At 48.1% G+C, this 26,286-nt stretch overlaps 1 protein-coding gene across 2 annotated transcripts in view; it reads right to left on the bottom strand.

The window, feature by feature from the left end:
- Positions 1-26,286, bottom strand: part of LOC146198084 (integrin beta-PS-like) — a 49,143-nt gene that overhangs the window by 7,973 nt on the left and 14,884 nt on the right. The window contains exons 2-19 of one of the 2 annotated variants that reach the window (XM_084593397.1): positions 22,682-23,080; positions 19,517-19,624; positions 18,243-18,309; positions 17,442-17,573; positions 12,046-12,142; positions 11,411-11,501; positions 11,257-11,343; positions 11,106-11,189; positions 10,756-10,833; positions 8,747-8,932; positions 6,342-6,421; positions 6,200-6,254; positions 4,022-4,168; positions 3,503-3,636; positions 2,726-2,801; positions 2,282-2,590; positions 1,214-1,349; positions 984-1,100 (exon numbers count right to left, since the gene is read on the bottom strand). In XM_084593397.1, the coding sequence (XP_084449523.1) occupies positions 984-1,100; positions 1,214-1,349; positions 2,282-2,590; positions 2,726-2,801; positions 3,503-3,636; positions 4,022-4,168; positions 6,200-6,254; positions 6,342-6,421; positions 8,747-8,932; positions 10,756-10,833; positions 11,106-11,189; positions 11,257-11,343; positions 11,411-11,501; positions 12,046-12,142; positions 17,442-17,573; positions 18,243-18,309; positions 19,517-19,624; positions 22,682-23,065 (2,368 nt within the window). In that variant the 5' untranslated portion in view covers positions 23,066-23,080. The remainder of the gene's footprint in view (positions 1-983; positions 1,101-1,213; positions 1,350-2,281; positions 2,591-2,725; positions 2,802-3,502; positions 3,637-4,021; positions 4,169-6,199; positions 6,255-6,341; positions 6,422-8,746; positions 8,933-10,755; positions 10,834-11,105; positions 11,190-11,256; positions 11,344-11,410; positions 11,502-12,045; positions 12,143-17,441; positions 17,574-18,242; positions 18,310-19,516; positions 19,625-22,681; positions 23,081-26,286) is intronic. The other variant, XM_084593398.1, reaches the window with a different exon arrangement.

The raw sequence follows: 26,286 nt of genomic DNA, 5'->3' as shown, positions 1-26,286 counted from the left end.
GGCGCCATCTGGCGCCCTCAAGATCTTCCATACGTCGGGACCAATCAGAGTGAGCGCACTGGTGGCGGGCGGGCTCTCAGTACCCCCTAACGGTAATGCGGCACATGGTATACTAAAAGGTGCCCACAAACATTTAAAGTCGCATATTAAACTGGGCGGCCAATAATGCGCCCTCGGAAAAGGCTGTGTAAAACCTGGCCAAGATACTGAAATTTCACCTGCGAGATAGAACGAAATGGACAAGCATAAGGTTCAAGTCTTCAAATATGTTAAATAAAGCAAAGACAATAATTCTATTCTGTCTTCACATTCTCGAAGCAGAATTAATTATGACGGCACGTAGTGTTCCTATATTACATACGTTATATCAGGGGCGACGAAACCGCTGCTCGCGATTCTTTGACATCCGTACCCTCCGCCCCATCGCCTGCCCAAATATTTCTGCCTGTAAATAAAGCTTCCAGTTATGTGTGAATCTACCTACTGCTCACTCTTGTCAACAATAAGAGCGGTCAAGTAAAAACAGCGGACGGCCCTTACAAACGAATACCTATAGCTGAGTGGCTCCTGACTGCAGTCAACTTCAAGGCGCTTGCTTCGCGAATGGGGCCGCACAGTGCACAGGCACAGTAAGCAATCGGCTGAATAGACGGCATTCACTTTGACCACAAGTATTGTTGGACTGATAAAGATAATGACTAAAATGTTTTTTTTATTATTATTTTCGCGTGGCTATTGGCCTGTCAAGCCATCCTTGCTATAGAGTTGAGAGGTACATTAACACCGGTTGTCTCGCATAACCCACTGCGCAACGAAATTACAGTTGACGGCAGCATGGCCACAAGCAAATCAAGTATGAATCATAACTTTGGGTTAAAGTGAGAGAATAATGACACGAAGTAATATTCTCTGTGGTATCGGCGTGTTAAATTGAGGCTAATAGAGCAGCCCAGCAGTCGTGCGTTACGCTAAGAACCGCTCACCTTTAGTTGACTGCGCCCTGATGACCAGCTCGTTCTGCTCGTCGTAGGAGTAGACAAACGTGAATGAGCAGCTATCGTCGTCTTTAAAGATGCATTTCCGCTCTTCCGGATCGGAGGCTGCACGGAGAAAGTGGAGACGACATCAGCGCCGCAGCTGCACTACGCTGAAAGGGATGACAGCGACAAGAGGAAAACCAGCAAACCGTGATGCGTGCTGACGGGGTACTTACTACCTTCGACAGCGTCCACTATGACGACGTTGAGAGCGCTGCAGTTGCGTCTGCACTCCTCCTCGCTCAGCTCACCGCTCTGGAACACCATGCACTGGATGCAGCTGCGGAACTCGGAGCAGCGGCCCACGCACGCCTGCGCGTGATGGACGGGGGAGATACCACGATGCACATATGCCTGGTACATGCACTGTACACTTTCCGACACCGTCGTCACTCTGACCGATAAAGACCCTGATGTCCTTCACTTATGGCCTTGCACAACAAATATTCAAGGCTCATCACGTCATCTGGTAATGTAGAGGTCGTTATTTATTGGAAATTTAGGCAGATGTTTTTCATTTTAGTACCCTATTACCAGCCAATAACCGACGATGGCTCTCATGTGCCCCGTGCGTCAGGTGCACCGTTAATTACAAGCTAATTATAATGCCAGCTCTTTTCTAACATTACTTCTGTTCATTACAATCTGCCGAACTAGCTCCTACATATTTTTATTCTGACACAGCTGCTATCGGTGTAACAGCGAAGTGAATAATTAAAGGGCCCTTGAAATGGTATTTGCGGTAAAATTATAATGGAAAAAATTGATAGAGGTTTCGTTGTGCGTTTTCGAGCCAAATTTAAAAAGTTTGCGTGGAGCCGATAATTTGCAAATAATTCCTAAAAGTGCTCCTGGCGACCGCTCGCAACCGATTGGGGCGACAGATCTCCCCGCGCAGACCTCCCCACTGACGTCAGTGGGGCTGCTGGGCGCGCGCCCGCTCATTGGACGCCCATTAGTAACGTGGCCAGGACGGGCCGGGCGGCATCGCGATTTTTTTTTTTCTTGAGGGGGGAGAGGAGCAGCAATCCTTTACGATCGTATACAAGTTCGGTGCTAATGAAGCTAGCTTAAATTGTTTTGCGCTGTGAGGATGATTGATGGAACACCTATTGCTTGTGCACGTTTTATTATTTCACGAAATAGCTTTTCATGTGTCCTTTAACAATTGCTACGTGAGACTGTATACAGCTGGGCAGCACAGAGAAGTAGACGCTCTGCTGGGAGTCCAATGTCCCACTCACCGCGCAGTCCTGGCAGAAGGGTCCGGCGAAGCGTCCCCGGGCGTCGGCGTTGCACACGCAGCGTCCGCACACACACTCGCCATGCCCCGAGCAGAGACGGCCGCTGTCGGCATCTTGAGGTGCCACGCAGGTCTCGGTGCTGGCGGGGCACCCGCAGGCGGCGCCCTGCCATCCCGGCCGACAGCGGCACTCACCACCGCAGCACACGCCCCTCTCGGGGCCTCCGCACACGCGGCCCTCGACATCGCGCTCGCACGAAAAGGTGTCGCACTCGCACCACCGGCCGAACACCCGGCCGCCCGGAACGCCCTGCGCCATGTGAGCGTGCTTCATGCACATAATGCACTACAGGTGATCCCCCTGCCACACTGCCCTGCCGGCAGGGTGTGCATAAGTGGCCAAGGCATAAGTTTTCCCACGTCCAAACGCACGATGAATACTAACCGGTGGATCGTAGCACTTGCACTCGCCACAGACGCAGTCACCCCGATGTGAACACAGCTCCTTGGTCGTGTTGTCCCTGCGGGACGTGGACGAGAAAATGAGATCGTGACACTCGGTCAGAAGGCCGTTCGGCAAAGTGCCGCCAGAATCGCACCGAAGAGGGATGCGAGTTGTAGTGCACCTTGCAGCTCCTATCCATCCAATTCCATAAATAAATAGGCTCAAAGCACTGTGCACCTCTGAAAGCTCCGAGGCCTCACGTGCAACTTGACCTTACATGCTATGATCTGGCACCGGAAGCGTGCTGGCCCTGAAATGGTGCGTGAGCCGCGCGGTGAAAGACACAGGCGACCGCATTCGCGGTACAATGTATATAGCCACCGATTAAATGTGCGAGACCGCGTCCTGTCACAGTCTGTGTCCTGAAATAGTAAGAAATAAAAGCGGAGGTGTAGCCACGCACACAAGAAAAGAAATGGCGGGAGGAGACTCGCGGTGTTTTGCTGCTCAGTGGCCCTAATGTGCGCTTGCGTCACCTGCTGGTTAACGTCAAAACTTAGTGTGCATGTGCACTGCCCAGCTTTGTGCTGCAGAATGCAGAGTAGTGCTAGGTACAAAAGGTGCTGCTTTAGTCCGTTTATGAGGTGCTCACTGTCGATGGAACACCTTTTCAACATTTTTTTTTTTTAATCCCTCCACTGAATCTAGCCTTTTCGATCAAGCATATATCGTGATTTCGTAATTGTTTAGCGTATTTTCGGGGCAGAAAATACTGACCTCTGGCACAGTGCCGTGTGCAGCTGCAGTTCGGTGCCCAGACACTCGCAGTGCTTGCCGTAGAAGCTGGGCTCGCACTCGCAGGCGCCACACACCGCGCTGCCGCGGCCGCTGCACGCGCTGCTGTTCGCTTCCTGCGATTTTGATGACGGCACAATGACATCACGAGAATCATAACAACCTCATGCCCACATAAATTTGGTAAAGCATGCGAGGAAACAATCAACAGGCCAGGAAACAACAAAAGCGAAGAATTAGTATAACCTCATTACCACTCACAAAATCATTTTCTGCAGGTATATCACTCCATGGAGAAAAGTATTACTTAAGATTTATATAAGGTCTTACATATATAACACGCGGTGCTTATATTAGCACCGCGGCGGGTCGCCGGTTAAGGTGACATATATGTTGACAGGTTTCGGTTCCCTTCGATATGCTGTTTAGAAATAATGCGAAGGTTTTCCTCCCTCGGAGGATCTTCCTCACATCTCTCCCATTCGAGGAAGGCGCACTCACCGCGACCTCCTGGCAGGCGCAGCGGCAGATGGGTTCCACCCGCACCTGGACGTACTCGTCCACGCCCACGGGGGAGATGCGGAACGCTGTGCTCTGCGCGTCGTCGTCCGGACAGCGGGGCAGCTCCACGCTCACTTCGAACTCGACCTGTGCGCCGCATCATTCCTGTTAGTGCCCGCAACCTCGACAGGAAGAAAGAATCCTTTGCGCCACTGACCACTGGCTCACCTTCAAGTCTCTGCCCTGCCATTAAATATTCGGTTATTGGTTTGTCCCTGGGCTAACAGCTTAAAGACAGCAGGCAGAGATACCGTTGAGGACATATCTGAGGACTCTCAATTTCTAAACACTCTGGTCATCTCTCCTCTGCTTATACCAGAACAGTTATTCCTGCGCGCCTTCCGCCGAGGCGGAAAGTGGCCGTACACGAACTTCTCCTCTGGTGTGCGCGATAACATCTACGTTTTTCTCATTTTCGAATCACGCGTAAGTTTATCTCGGTTCTTTACGTCAACTATAGTTACTGTTATGTAATTCACTGCAACGAAGATTGTCCTTGATACTATACACAATGCTCTCTAATTTAAAATTGTTTTTTTTTTTTTAATATTCAACAAGAATTCGTTTTTCTTTTAATTATGTAGTCGAAATGTTTGCGTGCGGTTGTATTAATTTCGTCGTGATTCTTTAAATGCTATATTCAAAGTAGAAAATTATTCTAGAAAATTCTAGGTGTTTTAGCGAGCAATAAATTTAGGATAAATGTACAAACGAACAAAAATTACTTCAAGAGAATGTTTTCCGCGGAGTCTCCAGTGTGTCATTTTTCCAATAATATAGTCGTAAATTGAACATTCACTACTTCACAGTTCCCGCTTAGATCTATAGCAGAGGTACCGAACACGCGGAACGCCGGCTTCGAAAATTCCAGCCTTTGTTCCGAATGCATGGCCCAGCTTAATGAGTGGGCTTCATACCACGACATTCAGTTTCCAACTAAAATAAGCTAGATGGCCTCGTTCCCAGACGGTATACGTTCTTTGTGGAATTAAAAAGAGCGATTGGCTCCCTAATTTGCGTTAATTTCGGACAGGCGTCAGTTAACTCCAAGAGGCAGCGCCGGACAACCGGTTTTTTCATCTAACGTCTACTTTTTTTTTTTTTTTTATCCTTGGGGATAAGTGGTATTTGCGTTGTACCCTTTCAGTAGCTCTCTCCGAGCAAACCTAAGTGGCGCCCGCCCATCGTTTAATCGATCTAGCACTCGCCGCGTTTCCTTCCCTTCAAGAATGAGAGCTAGGCGATATCTGGGAACGACATATGGTTGATCTTAACTTTATTATTTATTAGTATTTAGTGTCAGATGTTTTGGTTTATTTTTATTGTTTTCTTTTGCCTAATTTATCTTATTTATTTTTATTTTCGGCTAATGGCCCACGAGGGGCGACATTTGCTCCTCGCGGCCCGCCTAACAATGTGACTTTAAGACCCTTGATCTACAGGAACCTGAAGCCACATCTCGCAACGAACCTTGAGGTACATATATCACTGGTTGGCCGGAGACACACTGACAGATGGAAGACCATATTCATCGGCAGAAGGTTGGGAGATGGTTGGTTGGTTGTCTCAAGGTGGCATCATCGGTCATGACAGGGCATGACATCATGATGGCGTGAGTTCCGTTTATTAAACACGACTTGTCATGAGGTCACCATGGTGATATGTCGTCGGAGTCTCGCTGTATCCCATGGAATCTCGTAAAGTGGGACAGTTCTCGCGGACGTACACACGCATGTAATAATAGTAATTGACTAATTTGCATTAACTAAGTAACTAAGTATAATTATTATTTAATTAATTATTTAAAATTAACTAGCTATTGTTAATTAATGTTCGTAAACCTATTACTACATCATTAATTAACTATTAGTACTGAAACCATCCTAATCATTCTTGCCGCGGACGCACGCACGCACACGCCGGCTAGAAAAAAGTCTTTCGCCGTAAAATTCCGACTCTAAGTGGTTTACAGCCAAAGCATGGAGAAAAGACTATTTTGAAATAAGATATAACTGCCTCTTCGCGTCTATGATATTTGTGCTTAATTGTGCTCGTCCCTTTTGCACAATATGAAGCAGAACAAGCATAAGTGATAAGTGAATCTGCCTCAACTCTCACCTCGTCTCCGACGCGGATGCCTTCACACGCATTGGTCTGGCTCTCGGACCCGGACCTGCAGGAAGACGCACGCTGCAGAATGAGCCGGATGGGGATATCTCCTCCCGCAGCCCTCGATGTGAGGCTTAATTGTGACACTCACCCGCGCAGGCAGCGGCTCTTGTAGCTGACCTTTAGGAATTCGGGCGCGTTATCCTTGAGGACCACCTCGGAGCGAATTTTCTGCAACACGAGGCACACCACACCACTTTATGGTCACTAACGGGGCCGGCCATGAAAACGGCGGAAAAACGAGCAGGAATTTATTTAACATGCCTTTAATACAATCCACTAAATAGAAGGTATATGGTGACCACTTCGGTTGCAAAACTTCAATATATAGTCAAAGGACAGGCCTGTCCACTACCATCTCGGGTCACCGAAAGAACCCGTGGCAATAAGTCGCTAATTACGATATCAGGCCCGCAATTTGTAATTATACGCAACTTTAGAAGGAGCCGCCACTATATGGTGGTTGCACAAGTCAACGGTTTCGCTTGACAGCAGAGGAAATACACATGCGTAATGCCGGCTGAAATTCCCCATTCGTGATCAGAATGCTGATACCGCGTTTTCGAACACTATGATGAAGGCCGTGAAGTAAAAGTATGGAAACGGGGAGCATCGACACTCCTGTCTGCAACGTCTTTGGCACGCTACCGTATATGACGTCTCGGCTAAGCAACGCGCATAGCGTTCCGCCAAACTCTTTGTCCGGCTCTCTCCCAGCCATCTCGACCACGCGTCTTTCGTTCTTTTTTTTTTTTCTCGCCCTCCCTTACATCAAGGGCTAAATGTAGGCGCCGCCTTGTGATAACTTCCTAATCAGGCAAAGCACAAGTAACGCATATCTGACAGACCACACCATGATAGTGCGAAGCATCGTCACTTGCAGCTAGAAAAAAAAAAAAAAAAAGCGATATAGCCAATTTCGCAACTCGGAACGGCTGGGCGTTGTCGTTGTGATAAGGCAGAGTACGAGCGAAGCATGGTGTCAGGAATGCAGGAAGCAGGGAGAGCTCGCATCCAACATGTAGAAGAGCGGTTGCATTCTGTATGCGAGCTTCAGGTCTCTCTGCCACTCACACAAAGTTCGCCAAGGGCGAGTGCGCTGAGTCTACGCTAGGTAGAAGGAGCTGCCTGCCGCCACATTATACACCCGGTGTTACCGTAAAAGATCGTGTTCAATGTCGCCCGCATTCCGGCTTTCGCGGAGCACCCGTTTCGATGTCTCAATCGGGACGCGACAGTATGCGCGCTCAGCGGTATAGAGTGCTCTCGCATGCAACTGATCCCGGAGTAGCCCGACCTACGCCAATGTCACCGCTATCAATCGTGTTAGAGATGCATGGTTAACGTGCCTCCGCTGGTGGTGATACCTAGTAATTGCTTCGACCTGTGTCTTTATGCGTCGCTAACTGAGACGAACTCAGACATATACTTCCCCCATCTGAGTAATAAACCGCAATGAAACGACCAACATAACGATGTTTACGTCGGCAAATGCAGAATACGCGAACACAAATATCAATTGCCACTTTTTTTTAGATGAAACGCCACATGTGCGTTTCCAAGTGCGACACTGTTCAAGAATTCGAGACCCAAAAATTTGAGAACGATGGGTAGACGATATATATATATATATATATATATATATATATATATATATATATATATATATATATATATATATATATATATATATATACATATAATAAACGAAATCATTATTGGCTACGTTTAGGCTAATTGGCTGGTCGGAAAAGTTGCATTTTCTTCTGAGAAAACTGATTTTATTAATTTCCCCGAAGCTCGATTTAAACCGGTAACCGCAATGCGGGAAAAATGAGTCTGCGATTACCATTAAGTGAATGGAGGTATATAGGCAAGTCTCTGGGATTCATGCGACAGTTCAACTTTCCTGCCAAATCTGCTGCTGGTGGCAACACCTGTTCTTTCTTTTCCGACTTTTTCCACCTCATAAAAAGCTCCGTTTTCAGTGAAAGTAATGCCTATTTGTCGCTAACCTCTCTATATGGTCCAACTTCAGTTTCTCCTCCCTTTAAATCACCCTACCGCCGTTAGCGAAGCTGAAGCACATTGGAAGAGGCAAATGTGGCATCACGGCTGATCGCTCTTTGTTCAAATGCCAAGCTCAGCTTCTGGTGCGCAAGGTACTTAATCAAACGAGCGACAACTGGAGCTAAAGTAGTAAGTTTTGTGTCACGGCGGGTATTTCAGTGATCCGCCGTGCTTAGCAGTAATTAGACGCTGCTCCGCTTCCAAGGTTGGACTTCTTCGCAGATTAGTCATGCACACGGCATGCCTCACGTACCCGTAAGCAGCTTGTTTTTTTTTTTTTTTTTTTTTCTTTTTTTTTTTTTTTTTTTCTTGTTACTCTCTCCTTGTTGGCGCCCTGACCCAGACCATCGCTATATAGTGCTCCGGCTCAAGTGTCTCTGCTTTTCACGCCAGTCTGGGCTTCAAGGAACATGCGTGATCACTCACGTAGTACTGGTCGCGGACAAGCTGGACGATATTGGACGAATCGCCGGCCAACGTTCCCACGGAGGAGCCCTCAATGAACTTGCTCAACGTGTCATACACGTCGAACGCCTTCTCCGGCACTGCGAAGATGAGGTTGATCTTGCGCTGCTGCACCACGCGCACAATCTGGCTCAGCGACGGGTAGTCCTGCGACGGCGACCCAGATCGACATTAGTTAGTTTAGGCTGTATAAAATAAATTGCCCTGCTCGCAACCCAGATAGACCGAGAGAAGCAGCGACGTGCACGCAGCGTTGTAAGCAAGCGCAGCGTAAAACAGAGTGCTTCGTCAAAGATTGTATGCACTCAGCTGGCAGGGCATTTATTCGGTTTCTAACAACGATGACACAAGCTGCACTTGCAAGAGCTTTGCATGCGATCTAAACGAAATACGTTGTACTACATGATATAAAGAATAAGCAGAAAACAATATATATATATATATATATATATATATATATATATATATATATATATATATATATATATATATATATATATATATATATATATATATATATATATATATATATATATATATATATATATATATATTATTAGCAGACGCAAAGAGAACCACTACACAAGTGTAAAAGGACTTTACACAAGTGAGGCGAAAAGTGGGCGGAAACAGTTGTACAAGCAAGCGGTAAGAACACAAAAACGGATAAGATTTAACCCTGTTAAACCTAGTAAACGAAAGCGCGGTTTTGCTTGTTTTTGCTTTCGTGAAGTTTAGGCATGAGCAGACATGGTTTTGCCGTGATTACATTGCCACGATCATGGAGTCGAGGACGCCGCCAACTACAAGAGGGAACACGCAGTGCTGTACCTGCCGTCAAAGGTCGAGTGGTGGTAGGTTAAACTATACAGTCACACTGTGACGTCTGGTTCGTTGAAGGTCATGCGGCTGGACAGGTTATCTTGGCTGGTACATGGCGTAGCGAAGGTTTCGCAGAAAAAGAACTCCGAAGCGAAACAAATAAATTAAGTTTCAGAAAATTTTACATATGCTCTATGGTCATATGAAGCGTAGGATTAAACCTCTTGCCCGTCGCCTGTATGTAGTTACAGACGCTTCGATGCACACAGACTGCTCCTCCTCCTTCGTTCTGACCAGCACCTTTGAAAAATAACCTCTCGTTCCGTGCCCGCAGCGGCGGCTCAAGCCGGTGGGATTCTGTTGCTGAGCAGGCGTTCCCTGCTTCCAGCCGCAGAAATCTAGCGACATTGCTATATGTGTCATTTACTAAGATGATATGCACTCAGACTTTCGCACTGCATGTTCGAAGGAGATACTGAGCAAAACAGCGCCGGCTAATAGCCCACATCAAAGGACGACAAGCGAACGACAAGTACACGCGCGCGACATAACAGTTTAATTTTGTACCCATGGTGTAGCGAACGTGAACGAACCAGGTTCTTTACAAGCAAACTGTCGTTTCAGTTCCTAGCCTAGCTGGATCGTCGTGCGCTTTGTGACTCCCTGTGTCCCGTTTATAACGAGTATGGCTCGTCTACACAAACTTTTTGTTTCAGCCAACAGATGGCGGTGCGGGTACCAAAAGCACTCTATAAAAGCCATCCTATTTACTTATTTATTAGAAAATAATACAGACCCTTGCAATAGGCCCAAGCAGGAAGGGCAAAAATATTTGTCAGTACATAAAAGATATGAATTAATAGTAAAATGTGCAATGCAAAGTAGAAACCATTAAGAATACAAATACATGGCTGGAGAAAATACAAAATGTATATGTACTAAAACGTGAGTCTGAAAATAAATACTGTAAGGAATCCATCGTGACTACCATGCCAATTTCGCTTTAAACATTGCCCGTTAGATGCTTATCAAGTGGAATCGCACAAATTTCTTCGAAGACTGCGCATTAACACTCAACGCACGTGCGCTCACAACGCTCGTCAACGACGAGGTTGTGCACACGACGAGAGAAGAGCCACGTATCGTACCTGTTCCGTGCTCTCGGAGTAGAAGCCGTCTTCGTCAAGGTGGCACTCTTCGTCGTTGCGTTTGATGGCACCCCCCAGCTGCAAGCGGGGTTGGTGATCAGAAAAAGGGAAGCACCGCGAAAGGAGAGCTAAGCATCTATAAATATCTGAAGGCAATAATTAACATTTAGGTTGGTCATTGTGACTGCATGCACCCCGCAAAAAATGCGGACGTCTTCATTTTCGAACATGATTTTGTCGTAGACGGAGAAAGTTGTGGAATACGTCACAGCTCTTTCATTTTATGTGCATATGTTGTTAATTACGTTGCCTGCCGTGATGCTAGCCTACAGAGGCCGAAAGCCGCGTACCAGGCCGTCACCCGCCGAGTGGAAGATGGAGTCTGTAGCGAACAGCAGGACCTTCCTGGACCTCTGGCTCCAGCCGACGGCGTCCTGCGAAGATACGATGGAGCCGCGTGATGACACACATGAGGCAGGGCGCTGGATGATTTGCGCACACCTTGCACACGACGGCCTGCATGATGGCGTCGAAGCCGCCCTCCGCGTTGTCAAGGTTGCCGGACAGCCCCGCCGAGGACACTTTCTCCTGCGACCAGAGGGCACGTTGCAGTACAAGCGTGGTCCCGATGAGTGCGCAGCACGCATATACTTACGGTAAAGAGGCTGCTGTTGGGCGTCAGCGCAAGCTGGTGGTGAAATCCATATGGTGGCTCGCACTCGCTGTCGTGGCACGGGTTCTGCAGCCTGCGCCATTGACAACATGTCTACGATCTAACAGCACTCGACAGCGCCGCGATGCAAACGCACAGACCTACGCCGAATACCGGCGAGGCGACAGATATCCACAAGGCGCGCCGGTGACAGCTACAGGATATAGGCTGGTTGGTTCGGTTTATGGGGTTTAACGTCCCAAAGCGACTCAGGCTATGAGAGACGCCGCCGTGGAGGGCTACGAAAATTTCGACCACCTGGGGTTATTTAACGTGCACTGACATCGCACAGCACACGGTCGACTTGCTTTTCGCCTCCACCGAAAAGCAGCCGCCGCGGCCGCGGGATTCGATCCCGCATCCTGCTACAGAAGATGATATGGTTAAGTTTAACCAGAATCACCGCTAATGGAAGTGCAGAGATTAATTGTTGCGCAGCATTGAAGGCAAACGATTTCACTGGACTAAGGTTGCAGTACAAGCCACTTATTATGCAACATGCAGGAAGTACAGCTATCAATTGGTGGAGCTGAGACGGTTAACGGTGAGGAGGTCAATGGTAATGAGATCGCGCTCACCTGGCGGGCGTGGTATCCACGTAGGGCAGGACCACCTTGTCGATAAAAGAGCCGAAGCCAAGGCGGAAGTTCTTAGTCACGTTCAGCATGTTCTCCACTGCGATTATATACGTTGGCACACTTTGTATGAACTGAAAGCAAGCAGCCACTGCATTTGCAATAGCCCTTCATTATATATGCCGGTTACATCAACCATTTTTACTCCTACGACTGTAGAGCACGGCTTGAGCAGCGAACATGTCAGGTCGCTCTTTAATATTACCAGTTGCGAAAATGCCCATAGGGCCCATGAATCAAGAAACGGCGGTTTTTATCGGTTAAAATTCGCATGCATACGGATAGGCGGCGTCCGCGACTGAAGGAAACTGTGTCTAAGTTGTTAATTTTCACATTGTTGATAAATGCACCATCACATGACAAATAAAATCAGCTGAAGAGGTGCTTTAGTACAAACTCTTAGGCGTAAGAGTCGTAGAGGTAACTAAGAGGAAAAAGAAAACAATAAACGAACCGATTTTCAGAAGGCAATTGGCAACACCAAAGAGCTTTTATTGGCCGCTTCTAGACGGCGCAACACTTCATAAGCACCTGAAAAATAGACGCTGAAGCGGGTCACTCTTTTTTTTTTTTTTTGAAGCGGAGTTTCACCATCCCAACTGCATGCTATGATCTTACGACTGATGTTTCCGAGGGTATTTTCAAAAATTAAAATAAAATAAAAATATTCGAAATATGAGCATCATTTGTTCAAGACGAAATATTAAAAAAAAAACACGCTGAGGGTATCACTATAGCTTCAAAAATGTGCTTATGAACTAATATTAACTATAACATCTTTCGTTACCCCTTTGTTCCTAGCCACGGACAAGAAGATGTTATATCAGCTTTTTAAACAAGTACAAGGTTGCCTCCCAGAGCTCAACAGCGCGAGGAAATCCGTTGCTGCCCCCCCCCCCCCCTCCCTCTTTCGAAAGCGCAGCAGAGCGCCTGATGTGCGCCGGAAGTTCGGTGAAAAGTAAACAATTGCTGGTGGTGCGTTGCAGTGTCTGCTCTGTACAAGCGTATGTATTCTCTCTTGCTTCTTTGCTCTCAGAAACGGCGGTCATGCGGTTGGCGTTGACGATTCTTTTTTTTTTTTTCTCTCACTCCAAGTCACAACGCAAAAGGAACTGCACAGTACAGTGTTGTAGCCTCAGGAAGTTAGAGCTGGGGTCGGTAGACCTTGCAGCACGAAAAAGTCGCCGCTTCTCTCACGCGCTCTGACTGACAGAGTGGACTTTTATCGAGCGAATTACAGGGCATGAACGTACGTACTGGACATTTTTTTATTTCATAACACCGGTGGCTTCCGCTGCCGCTCTGACCCAGACGATGAGTTGGCGCTGATCTAGATCATGGCGCTATTTTGATTCCGCGCGGTTTCCGTCCTCGCGCCGCCGGAGTTCAGTGAGAGCTGAACTTTTGTTCTTAAAAACTGTTACGGCTTCTTTTCCGCGTCTATGAATTCGCCATTTCCCGAAAGCACAAGCTAATTAATTAAAAATATATAGGGGACACTTTGGCTCCTCTTTTAAGGGCATGACGCGATGGCTCCTGTCTGCCGGCTTCCTTCGCGGATCCACGTTCGCGCAGTTTGCTGCTCGCCTAATCACTATCTTAATCTGCAGCTCTGTTATCTCACACATACTAATCGTCGTAATCTACCACATTGTGTGAAAGACCACCCGACTTAGATATGAAGCCTCGCTTTGCCCAAGCCATGCAAATTAACGCACCTGCGTGGCCTATAAGAGTGGCGCTTATTCAAGGGTTCGCTTCCATCACCCTCATTGGATTAGTAATGCTACACAATGACGGCCGGCCGGCCGTCACCCAATAGCGCCTTCACCCCATAGCGCCGCGCATGCAAATGACTCAGGTTTATTCTCGGCTTGAGAGCATGTAAGAAGAAGGGAGAACACGAGCTGGGCCGGAGCATGCAACGGCAGACATAACAACAACAGACGGCCCTAGGAGTCAGCAAACACACATAGCAACAGGCGACCAGATGGTTCCGGCTCGCTTTACAGACGCGCGCTGTCAGCTGTTGACAAACTTTCATTGCGATAAGCTACCGCGTTTGCGATACTCAACCTCCGTCTCAAACAAGCTGCCCGAGTTGTCGGCTCTTGGTAAGTGAGCCATAGCCTCCTTTATATGGTCGGGCATATTGTCTAGTGACGTCATACTGCACACTGACGAATCAGTGCCTCCATGACCACGTGACCTGCCAAATGCCAACTCCTAAAGCCATGCCGGTGATTTTTAGACCACTAGGCCAACGCCGACAAATCCGGATTTTCTGGAGAGCGGGCCTTTAACGCGCCGCATTAAAAATTGTGATTAGTAAATTTTAGATAATTAACAGTCAAAATCGCCGACAGTACCAAGGCTAAATATTCCTTCCTAAAACGAGTTTTCGAGTTAGTCGAAAACCGAAAACCCAAATAGTCGAAAAAGAATTTTCGGCTGACCTATATTTCACAATTTCTGAAAGTGTTCGCAAAAACCCCTGTTATGCATACGACCCCCGTACAGTCGAGGACAGAAGCGCCAAGGACCCATGCACGAGTGCACGCAAATGTCTCCTTGACTGAGATATATTTTTAGTGGGCTAGCATTACGCCGCCACTCCGAAATTTCGTCGATGTTTGCTTGTCTGTCTGGTCCTCCTTGCGCTTGAAAGAAACCACAATAAAAATAGATAAACACGCCTGGCTATTGCATTTGTTTTGATTTAGTTTGATTTACAGTGTTTCAACGGCCCAAAGCGGCTGCACTGGAGGGCTCTGGAAATTTCGACGACCTGGTGTTGTTTAACGCGTCGTGACAATGCATAGTGCACGGAAGTCTTGCTTTTAGCCTCCATCTAAACCGCGGCCGGGATCGAACCCTCGTTCTACGGTTCAGCAGTCGAGAAGCCTCCACTGAACCACCGCGACGGGGCCCGTGTGAAATGGCTCCTGAACACAAGGTCATGGCATATCCATAGCACGCTATACAAGTAAACCATTTTGCAGTGCCCGCATTTGTATGCAGCCTGTTTGACCTTGACAACCGGGCCTTGGACTAAGTGAAACCCGACGTTCTATAGCGCATCTAATCCCCATACGGAATAACTGCATTAAATCATGTGTCCCTTTTTTTTTTCTTTTTTTTTTCTTTTCTTTTTTTTTTTTTTTTTTTTTTTTTTCATCGCTGCCGTCCACTCAAGGTGTAATCGTGTAGGCGAAATGGACGCGCCACTCTCGGATCGCCTACAGGCGACGCTGGCAGTGCGGCGAACGATGTTGCTATTCGCTGATCGGCTCGGTGTCCTGACCACTTCTGTCGCCGATGATAGGTAACCGTGCGCCTATAATTTCAAGGTCAAGTACTACTGCTCCACGTGTAGCAGTCTCAGCCATAATATTACGGAGCACGCTTAGAGGATCAAACTGTTGCCACGCCTTACGTAACGGAAATTAGGCGGTGCTTGATGCATTTCTGGAACGCCCGCGTATGAGTCCGGGAAACTATCGTGTCTCCGAGCGCGTGAGAAAATTCCATGAGACAAAGCGTGAGCCGTAATATTTTGGCCCCACCTGTACGGGTGCATTCAAAAGTGAATGTAAGTCAAAAAATGTTAATTTCTTTGAATACAAAGATTAATGCTCGGTTTGTCTATTGATACACGGCGTAATAAAAAAAAAAAAGAATTATTCTGCATATTTCTATTCGAGCAAGAGTGAAATGAGGAGGAAGGAAATAACCGTTTTGACAAATATGTTGACTTCCATGTAATTCCAACAGTAGCCGCGCGTATCACGGCTTTTTAAGGAGTGACTCACTGATACCAACGTCTACTCGCGTCCACCAATGATCCCATCTATACTCACTCAAGCTTCTCTGCCTAAGCACGATGCAAATTGGAATCATAGCCGTGACTCGACGATTTTGGTGCAGAAGCGAAAATGACGGCCTATTCGCGAGAATCGCAGCCAAACCGATACAGAAAAAAAAAAAAAGAGTAGAAATAGGAAGAAATTAAGAACGTAATATAATATGAGATGAAGTAATTCCCTTGTAATCCTGTTCACGTCTACTGTAAACAAGCCATAATTAATAACCCTCCTGGTTCTGGCTTTTCTCTTGACAAAAAAAAAAAAGTTTTTTCTAAACATCTTCATAAATTGCTACATTTTCGCTCATACTTTCACAGTGGATTAGTGCTCTCTGTATGTTGGGTAGACTATGTTTCTGAGCGCTATCGTGAATTTAAAAACCCGCCGCGGTAGCTCATGGGCTTTGACGTTGAGCTGCTTGTCCCAATATCGCGAGATCTAAGCGGCGGTTGCATTTCAAGGCGAAATTCGAAAGAAGTCCGTGGGCTATGCGATGACAGCGCATGCACGCCGAAGTAATCCCCCACAGCTCGCTGCGGCGTGCTCATAGCCTCGTGTGCCGCCTGGGAACTTTAAACCTCAAATAGCACGCGATGCGTGAACAAACAAAATGCCTGGTCTAAGTCCTCGCACAAGCGTCCGATCCGGAGAAGCGAAGGGAAAGGCGCCGAAAGCGGGTAACTTAATTCGTAAGAGCGGCGCCACAGGGGGTCATTGCACCCATATTTAGCGGCCCAAAAGAACAAAGCAAGCAAGTAAAGAAAAGGTAACCAGCGGTGCGGGCACGATGGAGTTAGTACAAAACGAGCGCGTGAGAAACCGGGAGTCCGAAGTCCACGTTTTCGACCGGCTCACTGCATCTCCAGAGAGAAGGGATGCGTTTCCGACCGCCCAACAGCTAGCGCCGGCGCTGCAACCCAAAGCATGATGGCCCGAAGCTTTGAGAAGGCAGCGGCAGCGCGAGTGTCCCGAACGCCCGCAGAGTGACGCATCGCCACAGCAGGCTGGAGAGTTAACTATATATGTTGTGTAGCACAGATGGGCAAGAGATTTTACGATGCCTTCAGCCGATCGTCACACTGTCATTTTTATTTTTATTTATTTATTTTTTTTGTCGCGCACTGCGCTGACGTAAACCTTCATTGGGGCCAAGCTTCGTGGCTGATCCCTGAGCTCATTCAGCCCTGAGCAGCAAATCAACGGACGCCTTAAACACATTTTTTCCGTCCTGTAAACATCGAACTATCCGCGCGATGGCGGCTCATTTCATGACTAGGCCGTCACACCGGGAAAAAGTTCAATTTGTAATGGGGGTTTCGCATGATCGGGATTGCATTCCCAGGCTTAAGGCGCTGCAGCCTACAAATCCACTGAGCCACCGAGGCCCCCAAAAAAGAGAGCGAATATTTGAGCTACACATGAGCGGCAGCGACGCAGGAGAAGGCCGTCGTTCGCCACCAGCGGCACACTCACCGAGATCGTCGGCGAGCTCGGCGACCCTTTCCTTATGCTCTTTCATGGAGTGCGTGAGGTCCATGAGGTAGTACAGGTCGACAGGGTAGTCCTCCGCCTGCCGGAACCGAACGGTGAACGTCTGCTTGGACCCTGCACGCGACGTTGGGAGCGGCAAGAGGTGAGGAACTTTCAAAACGGAGGTAAAGGGTCTGTGCGTAACCTTAACACCTGGCAAGACAGGCGCTTGCGAATTAGCAAATTCCACGAACACACAATTCTCGATATATCACTAACGAGCGTATAGGGTCTTTACAAGTGAACACTGGAGAGCGCTCATTTGGCGTCAACGGTATAATTACAGCAAGCGTGTCGAAATTACCACAGAGGAAGCATCGTACGTTAGCGGCTCCAATATTTCAAAATGAATACTTGTGCCGCATTCCCTTGGCACTCCTTCCGTTGTAGCTGCATCAACAGAGGGGTCACGCGGATGTCGGCACTCTATACTACCGGTAAAGACGCAAGCTGCGATCAGACTCCGTTCTCTTTGCTCTCGCACGCTCTGAAGTGAATATCTCTCATGCGGTGCATAGATCTACTGTGTGACAGCGAGGTACGCGTCAAGCCCTCATAAAAGTGAAGCACAAACAGCCGACAAACCGCTCAGCACGTCGTCTACAGGGAAGCGCACACACTCACAAAGCGGTATATTTATGTAGAGTTGCAGCTCTTGGCCAAGGGGTAGGGCAAGAAGCAAGGGCCACGAAAAACTCGCCATCAATGCTATAGCAACAGGGGCACTGCGACGGTGCATCTCACCTTGGCGCAGCGACAGGCGCACTTCCGCGGGCTGAAGCTGCACGTCAGTTCCGGCCTTGTCTACGGGCTGAAAGGGAGAAAAAGGCACCCCATCACAAACCACGCCTGTGCTCAGGAGACTGTGCCTTGAATATGCATCATAATTTTCATGATCTCATCTGCTATGTTTGGCTTCTCTCGGACACGGAATGTCGTGCCCTGTCGAGGCTACTGAAGGTTACTTCAAACCCCCTCACAATATTATTTTCACCAAAAGTTCAGCTTTTTCCGGTGTTAATCACGTATAATGCCTTGCAATCCGTCCCCAGAATTACTCAGCAAAGCACTGTCAAAAGTGAATTGTAGATTACTGGAGTATTTTCCAGTAAGGTTTATTTCCAACCGTTCCTGACCAACAATTCTGAATAGTAAACAAGCGGTCAATATAGTATATGACAAAGATTGTCTCCTGCTTACACTTGTGCTTGCAGATACAGATCTCGTTACTACAGAATATGCCTGCACGATATCATATGCTCATTGCGCAGGGCCGGTAAATGTCCCACAGTCTCGCAGTGAGGGCACAAAAGAAAAACAGCCTAAAGGAGAGCAGCCGCGGTCGTGCGCGCAGAGCAACATCTACACCCCGCTGAGAGGGAAGAACGCTCGTTTTAATCTAAGCCCTTCTCGAAAACTACAAGTGAGACGCAAAATACTGTGCTGTCGCAGGGAGCTTTTTGAAGGTTTCAGGCCAAGCGAGTCTAGCCATTCACCGGCAACTTCCCCACCGCACGTCCGCGCGCGGAATAGGTTTGATTGACGGAACACGGGGTGGGAGGCAGACAGGGGGGAGCAGGTGGTACAGCGCCGGAGAGGAGGCTGAAACCTCTTCTGCTCTGTCCACTCTGCAGCCTGCAAACGTTGGCTTTCATCCTCTGCCTCTTTTTTCCCGTTTCTGTCAACGCCGACTCGCTACTGACCGAACGTGCGAGTGGGTGGACGGAGGGGGTGGGAGCGGGAAGAGGAAACAGCGAGCAGCCGGCAGGCGCGACTGATGTTTGCAGCCGGGAAAAATAACAATGTTTCTTTATTCTGGCTTCTTTCGTCCTAGCGACTGCCTCATCTATCCTATTCTTTATGAAAAACGCTCCTACAGTTTCTGCTCATGCGACCGAAGAGAGAGAGGAATAAAAAGAAAACCTTTCAATGCAAGGAATTCACGTGGTCTGCAAACTTTTGGCGCCCGATACGCAAACACATCTTGTACAAGGAAAACAAGCGCTGTTGGCGCATACCGTGACTCCGTCGATGGTGCTCTGCGGGTCCTCGATAGCGTCCTTGCTGCAGCCGCTCTCCACGAGCACCGAAGCCGGGTTGCAGCGGGCCACGCCCCGCGGGAAGCTCTGCGTCGGGGCATACGTCCTGATGAGTGTCACCCCACAACAAGAGGACGAGCAACGATCGTTCTGCTTCCACGAGGAGTCGAATTATTTTTCTTATTTTTCTCAGCGCTGATCTGTCAAGAAGCTAGGCTTATATTTTCGATGCAGTAGGAAAATCCTGCAGTACAGCCTTCCAGATATTTAACTTAGACATCGTTTGTCAACTCTCTGCCTCTGCACTTGGTTTTGTGTGGCATGCTCTGGTTTTTATTCTGATTGTTCCCTGCTTCTGCTGTAATGCTCATCTTGTTTTTACCAGGATGTTTGTACACCACTCCTGCCTAAGGCCTGTGACACAGGCCGGCAGTATTTGCTAAATAAATAAATAAATAAATAAATAAATAAATAAATAAATAAATAAATAAATAAATAAATAAATAAATAAATAAATAAATAAATAATGATATCGCGCGAGCGTCGATTTGTCGGCGAAAAGGCGCCAAAGCGAAGCAAAGCGGAAATCGAGCGAGAGAACGAGCATGCTCGTCAGTGATGCTGCTGGAGGGAAAGAGTTGCTTCGTGAGAAGCAATGCCCATGAAACAAGCGTTATCGCCGAGGTTCTGATAACGCTTCGTTCATGTTCCATCTGGTGCTTGTTTATGGCAGTGAATTAGTGCAAACGCGTGACGTTGCAAGCACGACTGCAGGCTCCAGTCGCCTTATGGGGTAGCATCTCCAAAGCATTTGTTTTATTAATATTAATAAGTAATTACACGCTTATTAAAATCTACTTTACCAAAGTTTGGAACATCATTCCCATTTCGAGCCTGGTCGGTCGGTCGGTCGGTCGGTAGATTGGTCGGTAGGTCGGTCAGTCGGTCAGTCATGTGGAATTTTTATGGCGCGTAAGCAACTGCGGCTATCATGCGCCAACTCTTGGCCAATTAGCTCTCGAAATCCGGCCTGCTAGCCTTCCGCGTTAGTTCAGTTTGTAAAGTGACCGGCCCGTACTGGCCCCGATAGGGAGGTCTTTGGTTCCAAATCTGCGTCACGACGGTTTTTTCCTTTACCCCACGATGTTTCTGGGTGGACGCCAATGAGTAATCATTCCCTCATTACAATGCACCCACTCCGATTATGATACACAGTTAGCTTTTCGTAACGCCTGCAAGTGATTCCTAGTGCATGTTAGGCTGTTTATCACAAATGTGTGATTTTTCGATATCCCACGCACCGTATGCAGAGGACAAAAAAATTGATTGCAGCTTCCGGGGCTCCGATTCATAGCAACCGATGTCTGGCAGGGGCTGCCTCACGTTAATAAAAACAGGCTACCAGATGACGCTGCATTCAGCAACAGGAATTGTGGGATGTCCAAGCCTTCGCAATGAACAAGCCTCGTGTGCTCGACGCTCCCGCGATTTTATTAAAAATACAGAAATACTGTACTTGAATAAATAACAGCGCACACAAGACAGGGACAAGAAAATTGAGGGTATCTTAAGAAGAGAATGGCGAAAGCATACCCTTCCTTTGTTATCATGTGCCTCTCATCGCTTGCCTCTTATCGGCGTTCGTTGCGCAGCGCTACATATAATTATAATTGGTTTACAGGAAAGGAAAGACACAGTATATGTTACGCTTTCTCCGGTGTGAGTTTGGATGGTACACCATCGCTCCTGTCACGTGGCGTTCCTTGGCGCGCATGGCATTACAGATGGCAGAACGCTAGACAAGGACTATCGTGGAATCTCACGGAACATGACAGATCTCGCGCACGGGATTTCGTTACATGAGCCAGAAAGGCTTTCGCGTTAAAGAGGACACCACAAGCCCTGTCTTGTGTGAGCTGGTAATTTTCCAAACTGCTCTACCAACAAAGTCAGTTTTACTTTATTAAATAACAGCTGTCACGGTTTAAACACACTCTGGGACCCGCGGCATCGATCCTCGCGGTCAACAGCGTCGCTCCGTTTTGAGGCCACACAGGCTGGCCAGCATGCCAGCACAGCTCATCAGTGAATAAACAATCTGCACGCAAGACAGCAGCAACATAAAGAAACAAAGAACGGGTAAAATGATCTCCGGGTCGCGACTGGCACAACTTGATCCCACTGCAAGCGCGGCGGTATCAGGATCGGGACCTTGGTACGTTTGTCGCTAAGTTCAGAATCGTCGGCTTGCATGCACCATTTTTAGCCACCTCCCTACAGTGCAGTCTCGTCATGCGGCAGATTTCAAGGGCCCTCGTCGCGAGCACGGCGCTAGCGGTCGCGAGTTTCTCTTACGGCCCTCTCCAGCATGCAGCGCCGGTTGCCGGCCGGAAGAGGGCCTGGCGGCTAGACAAAACAGCCCAGCAGAGGCGTGAGCGTCGAATTCCGCATTGCACACATCTGTTCCCTCCATCGACAAAGGCACCACTCGTCCTCTTTGTTTTTATCATTTGTTTTGCTTTTATTGCTTGATTTAGCTTTGAGATATGTATAATGTAGTCGTACAATAATCGTTTCATGATTACGTTATTTTGTTTATTCTCTTAAGCCAGCTTCTCTTTTTTTTTTTTTTTTTGCCAAACTTATTTGCAGGCTCTCTGCAACGCGACAGCGGTGAAGGTTTGCATAGTGCGCCTAACAGGTGCGCCAGTGGGGTTCTACCAGTTCTCGGCAGCTGGTTGTGGACCAGCATACGAATACGAGTCAATGCACTGGCTCGGCTGCCACAAAGGACCAATCGGAGCGGTTGGGGCAACCGGCAGCTTTTGAGTGACTGGTGAGGTGACGAGCTAAAGCAATCAACGAGAACTGCATACCCGCAGCTCGTTCGTAGAAAATTACCGGCCTTTCCTGATTCAGCCTCATATTGCGCGTATTACACTGGCCCTGAGAAATCCTTGCAGCGCTGCTACTGCGCACGGCGACATTACATATTCTCGTCACGCGGGCCAGGCAGTTCAGGCGGCATCCATGTCGTTCATACTTCATTAGAAGCACTTTAATGATCCTAAGCACTTGCTCTTATCTCAAAAGGGAACTAGCATGGCCAACCTGAGAACCTGCCCGGGCAGCTGGAACACATACCTGCTGTGAGCACCAGGCGCACTCAGGGTGCCTGAGGCACTCTGAGCAGTTGTCGGCACTCGAAGCGCACGGGTCCGAGGAAAGGGCAGCCAATGCTTCCGGGCCTTCAACGGGCTCCTGGCCAGAGGACATCTCTTCAACGTGGGATAACGCCTCCTTTTCTGAGGCTGGCTCCGTTACCGAAGGTACTCCTTGAGTCCCGGAGACATCCTGGTCCGGAGACGGCTCCTTAGGCACTTCCTGGTTTGGCGAAGAGTCATGGCCGGAAGATTCCTCGTGGTCTGGGGGCAGCTTTTGGTCTGATGATGTCTCCTGGCATTCCGCCGGAGAGTCAGGCCCCAGCAGCAGAAAAACCAGGCAGCAATAGAGAGCCAAGATCTTCATCGCCGTGGTTGTGCTCTGCGTGACCACAGGCAGACACTGCAAATGCTGGCTAGAATAAATAAGGATGATGCATTCTGATGGACGCTGGCAGCCCTGCTGCAGCCGCTCTCGCCACTCGGTACTGTTCTCGCAAGAAAGTGATTTAATGAAAGGAAAGGTGGACATGTCGGCCTGTAGTGGAGACCTGGCCTGCTACTCCAAACTGAAGAGGTTGGAAAAGGAAAGTAAAAGAATGAATTGGGGGCGACTGGGATGATGATTATGAATGTTACTATAGACGACAGGATTACCACGGTGGGTTAATTACAAAACACTTCATGCAGACTTCTGAATTTCGGTCTATGTCTTTCTTGATACAACATGCACATAATATCATACCTCCGAACATGCATTTGTAATATAGAAGGGCAACTACTGGGGTTTTCTGCACATTCTTCTTTTTACCTGATGACCAGAGTACATACCATAGAGCCCCCGTTTATTGACCGTAGACAAAAATTTTCAATCCATACCCATTAGAAGTACTTTCAAAGAGAAAAATTAGCCATGAAATAATAATCGAAAGTAGGAATCGACCAAATGATCATACGACGACACACCAACCTCTGACGTCACGAACGGCAACAAAACTAACAAAGCCTATATCGTGCGCGTATAGATTATCTAAACTGGCGATTGTAGGTGACAGCTATACTGTATGTTTGAAATGAGCAAAAACATTAAACCACTCTGCTGAAACTATTTCCCTGCCGCAAACTAAGAGCGAATAGACGGTCGCGAGCATCCAGTGAGGTCAAGGCTGCCCGTAGATGACCTTCCCCGAATGAGGCAGATCGGAAATTTTAAAGTTCATTTGCGCAGAAACAAGAATCATCGAACCGCAGTGAAATTTTGTACATATGACTATAACATCACGAATATCATATCCTGAAAGTTTAAGTAAAATACAAGCAACGGGGTCGAAAATTACCAATTACCAATTAAAACCGGGTGGCTATCTGTTACATGACATATATTTTATTGAACAGGGCTCACTTGTTTCGTTTTCTCATGAGGATACCTTATAGGCTCGGCGATTCAGTGACTTCTAATCACCGTGTGTTAACTCCAGAACATTTAAATATAGGTTTTACAGCTGTTATACAGCTTGAAACTGATAGATCGACAAAAGCAGTCAATGATAGAACGGGGACACTGATCATTTCTCGAGATGACTGCGTCCCACGACCACGAGACGATAGTCAGCAAAACAAAATGTCTCTATACGACCACTTGTGCCGACAGCTCCCTCCTTCGCTGGCGCCTTATAGTGACGTCGGGAGTAACCTGTCATTGCAGTCCCGCAACACTCCGAAAGTAACGAACAACCTCAACACCATGCCTTTCTTTTTCTTTTTTCATGCAGCGCAGAAGTACGTTGTTGAGTTGAGTTCACTCATACCTAGGAAATCTGACATCCCGGGAAAGAGTTCTTGTACGTGTAGTTTTTTTTTTTTTTTTTTTTTTTACTTATTGCATACATGCACCATAACTATAACCATAAAATGGTGCATTCATGCACCATTTACTTAAACACTTTACCCATTGGCGTTATATGGCAGTCTTAATTACTCGTTGTGAGCGCAATTTTCGCTCCCCCTAATGCAGAACCCTGCGCATGCCTATGCACGTTACCCTAGGCCACGCAGGCACATTCATACGGCTTGGTTAAATGGGGCTTTGTATATATGGGTCATCAAAGGTGGAGTTTAAGTGTCCCCCATATTAGTGAAACGGACTTCGAAATAAACCACAGCGAGCCCTATTCGATATCTTGAAAATGAATTCGATTCGTTACTTTTAACATGCACTGTTTGATTCGTTTACCGAATTCACTACAATGAGAATCGATTTGCTATTTGAAGATTTCGAATATTCGCACGCACCCAAAATTCACGCGTCTCCTTCTTTTATTATTATTATTTTTTGTCTTTCTAATTGGTTCTTTTTTTTTTCTTTCTAATTGCTGTCTTTCTAATTGTACTGGATATCGCTTCGCCATTGCGGCGTTAACACCAATGACATTTTCCCTTCTTTTCGTCGCGGTTTTCTTTAAAAAAATATGTGAGCACGAAAGCAGGCGTTTAGGGAAGATTGGCACTCGTATACTTTTGCTTGCTCTCCTACGTCCCCGCTCCCCACGTGTTCGTTTCGCTATCAATACTGACATTCACGCCTTCCCTCTTTGATCAACCACAGCAAGCTCATTAATGAGAACAGTGCCAACGGGCGCTAAAGTGCACAGAGAAAAGCAGCTTCAATCTACTTTATATATCGCGGTATGGTTGTCTGCGACAAAAGCACATACGATGGCAGCGATCTAATCTAAAACTCAAGCCAGAGGGCGAGAATTCCGAAACCATGTGACGCCATACACACAATGTCACTAGGACTTCTCACAGATAATATCCTACGCTCGTGTCGTTTGCATTACTGTGTATTGACTAGCCCATCGAAGACTGTATTGCCAATGCACGACGCCCCTCATCCCTACCGCCCCCTCCCGTCCGATGCCGGCCCCGCACTTCGCCACGGGGCGCCAGCCGGTAGAGACTCGCATTCCGGCTCGAAGCAGGCAGCGATGGAATCGCGCTGCAGCAGCCCCCGAAGAGGAGGGGGCAGTGTGCACCAGGGGCTGCCCCTTTCGCGGAAAAAGAGAAAAGCACGCTGCCGTCGGAAGAGAGGAAGGAGAGCCACTTCATACGCTCACCGGCGCGACTGCAAAGGCCGCGGTCGGCGCACCGTCCCGGTAAAAGGGAGCTGAACCGAAGCACCTTGGCGCGGCCGCTCCTTGTGCCCAGCTTGAGAGGGCAAAATGCCCCGGGCAGGGACCCCACTCGCCCCGGAACAACACCTACGTAGAGCGCGCGGTCTGGCCCACCGTCGTCTTCCACTCGCGGCAAGCAGCTACCGGCCCGCCGAGGGGGGCTCGCGGGCGGCGGCGGCCGGGGGGCCCCTAATTGCGCCCAGCGCCGCCTCACCAGGGAAGAGGCACGGTTCATCGAGGGGGCCGCGATTAGCGCAGCATCTTCGACAGAAGCTCCTGCTGTTCACCCGTCGCCACTTACGCGCGTTTTACCCCCCGTCGGTAGGCACGACGGCCGGCAGGTCTTTAGCGCGAAACTGCCTTTTCTCCAAGGGAGTCTTGCGGGAGGAACTGACCAATCTGTAATGGGCTAATG

Source organism: Amblyomma maculatum, chromosome 2 (genome assembly GCF_055883805.1).
Source record: "Amblyomma maculatum isolate TAMU_Amacu chromosome 2, ASM5588380v1, whole genome shotgun sequence".
Lineage (NCBI taxonomy): Eukaryota > Metazoa > Arthropoda > Arachnida > Ixodida > Ixodidae > Amblyomma > Amblyomma maculatum.
The sequence above is the reverse complement of the archived record's forward strand: the minus strand, read 5'-3'. Positions and strand labels throughout refer to the sequence as shown.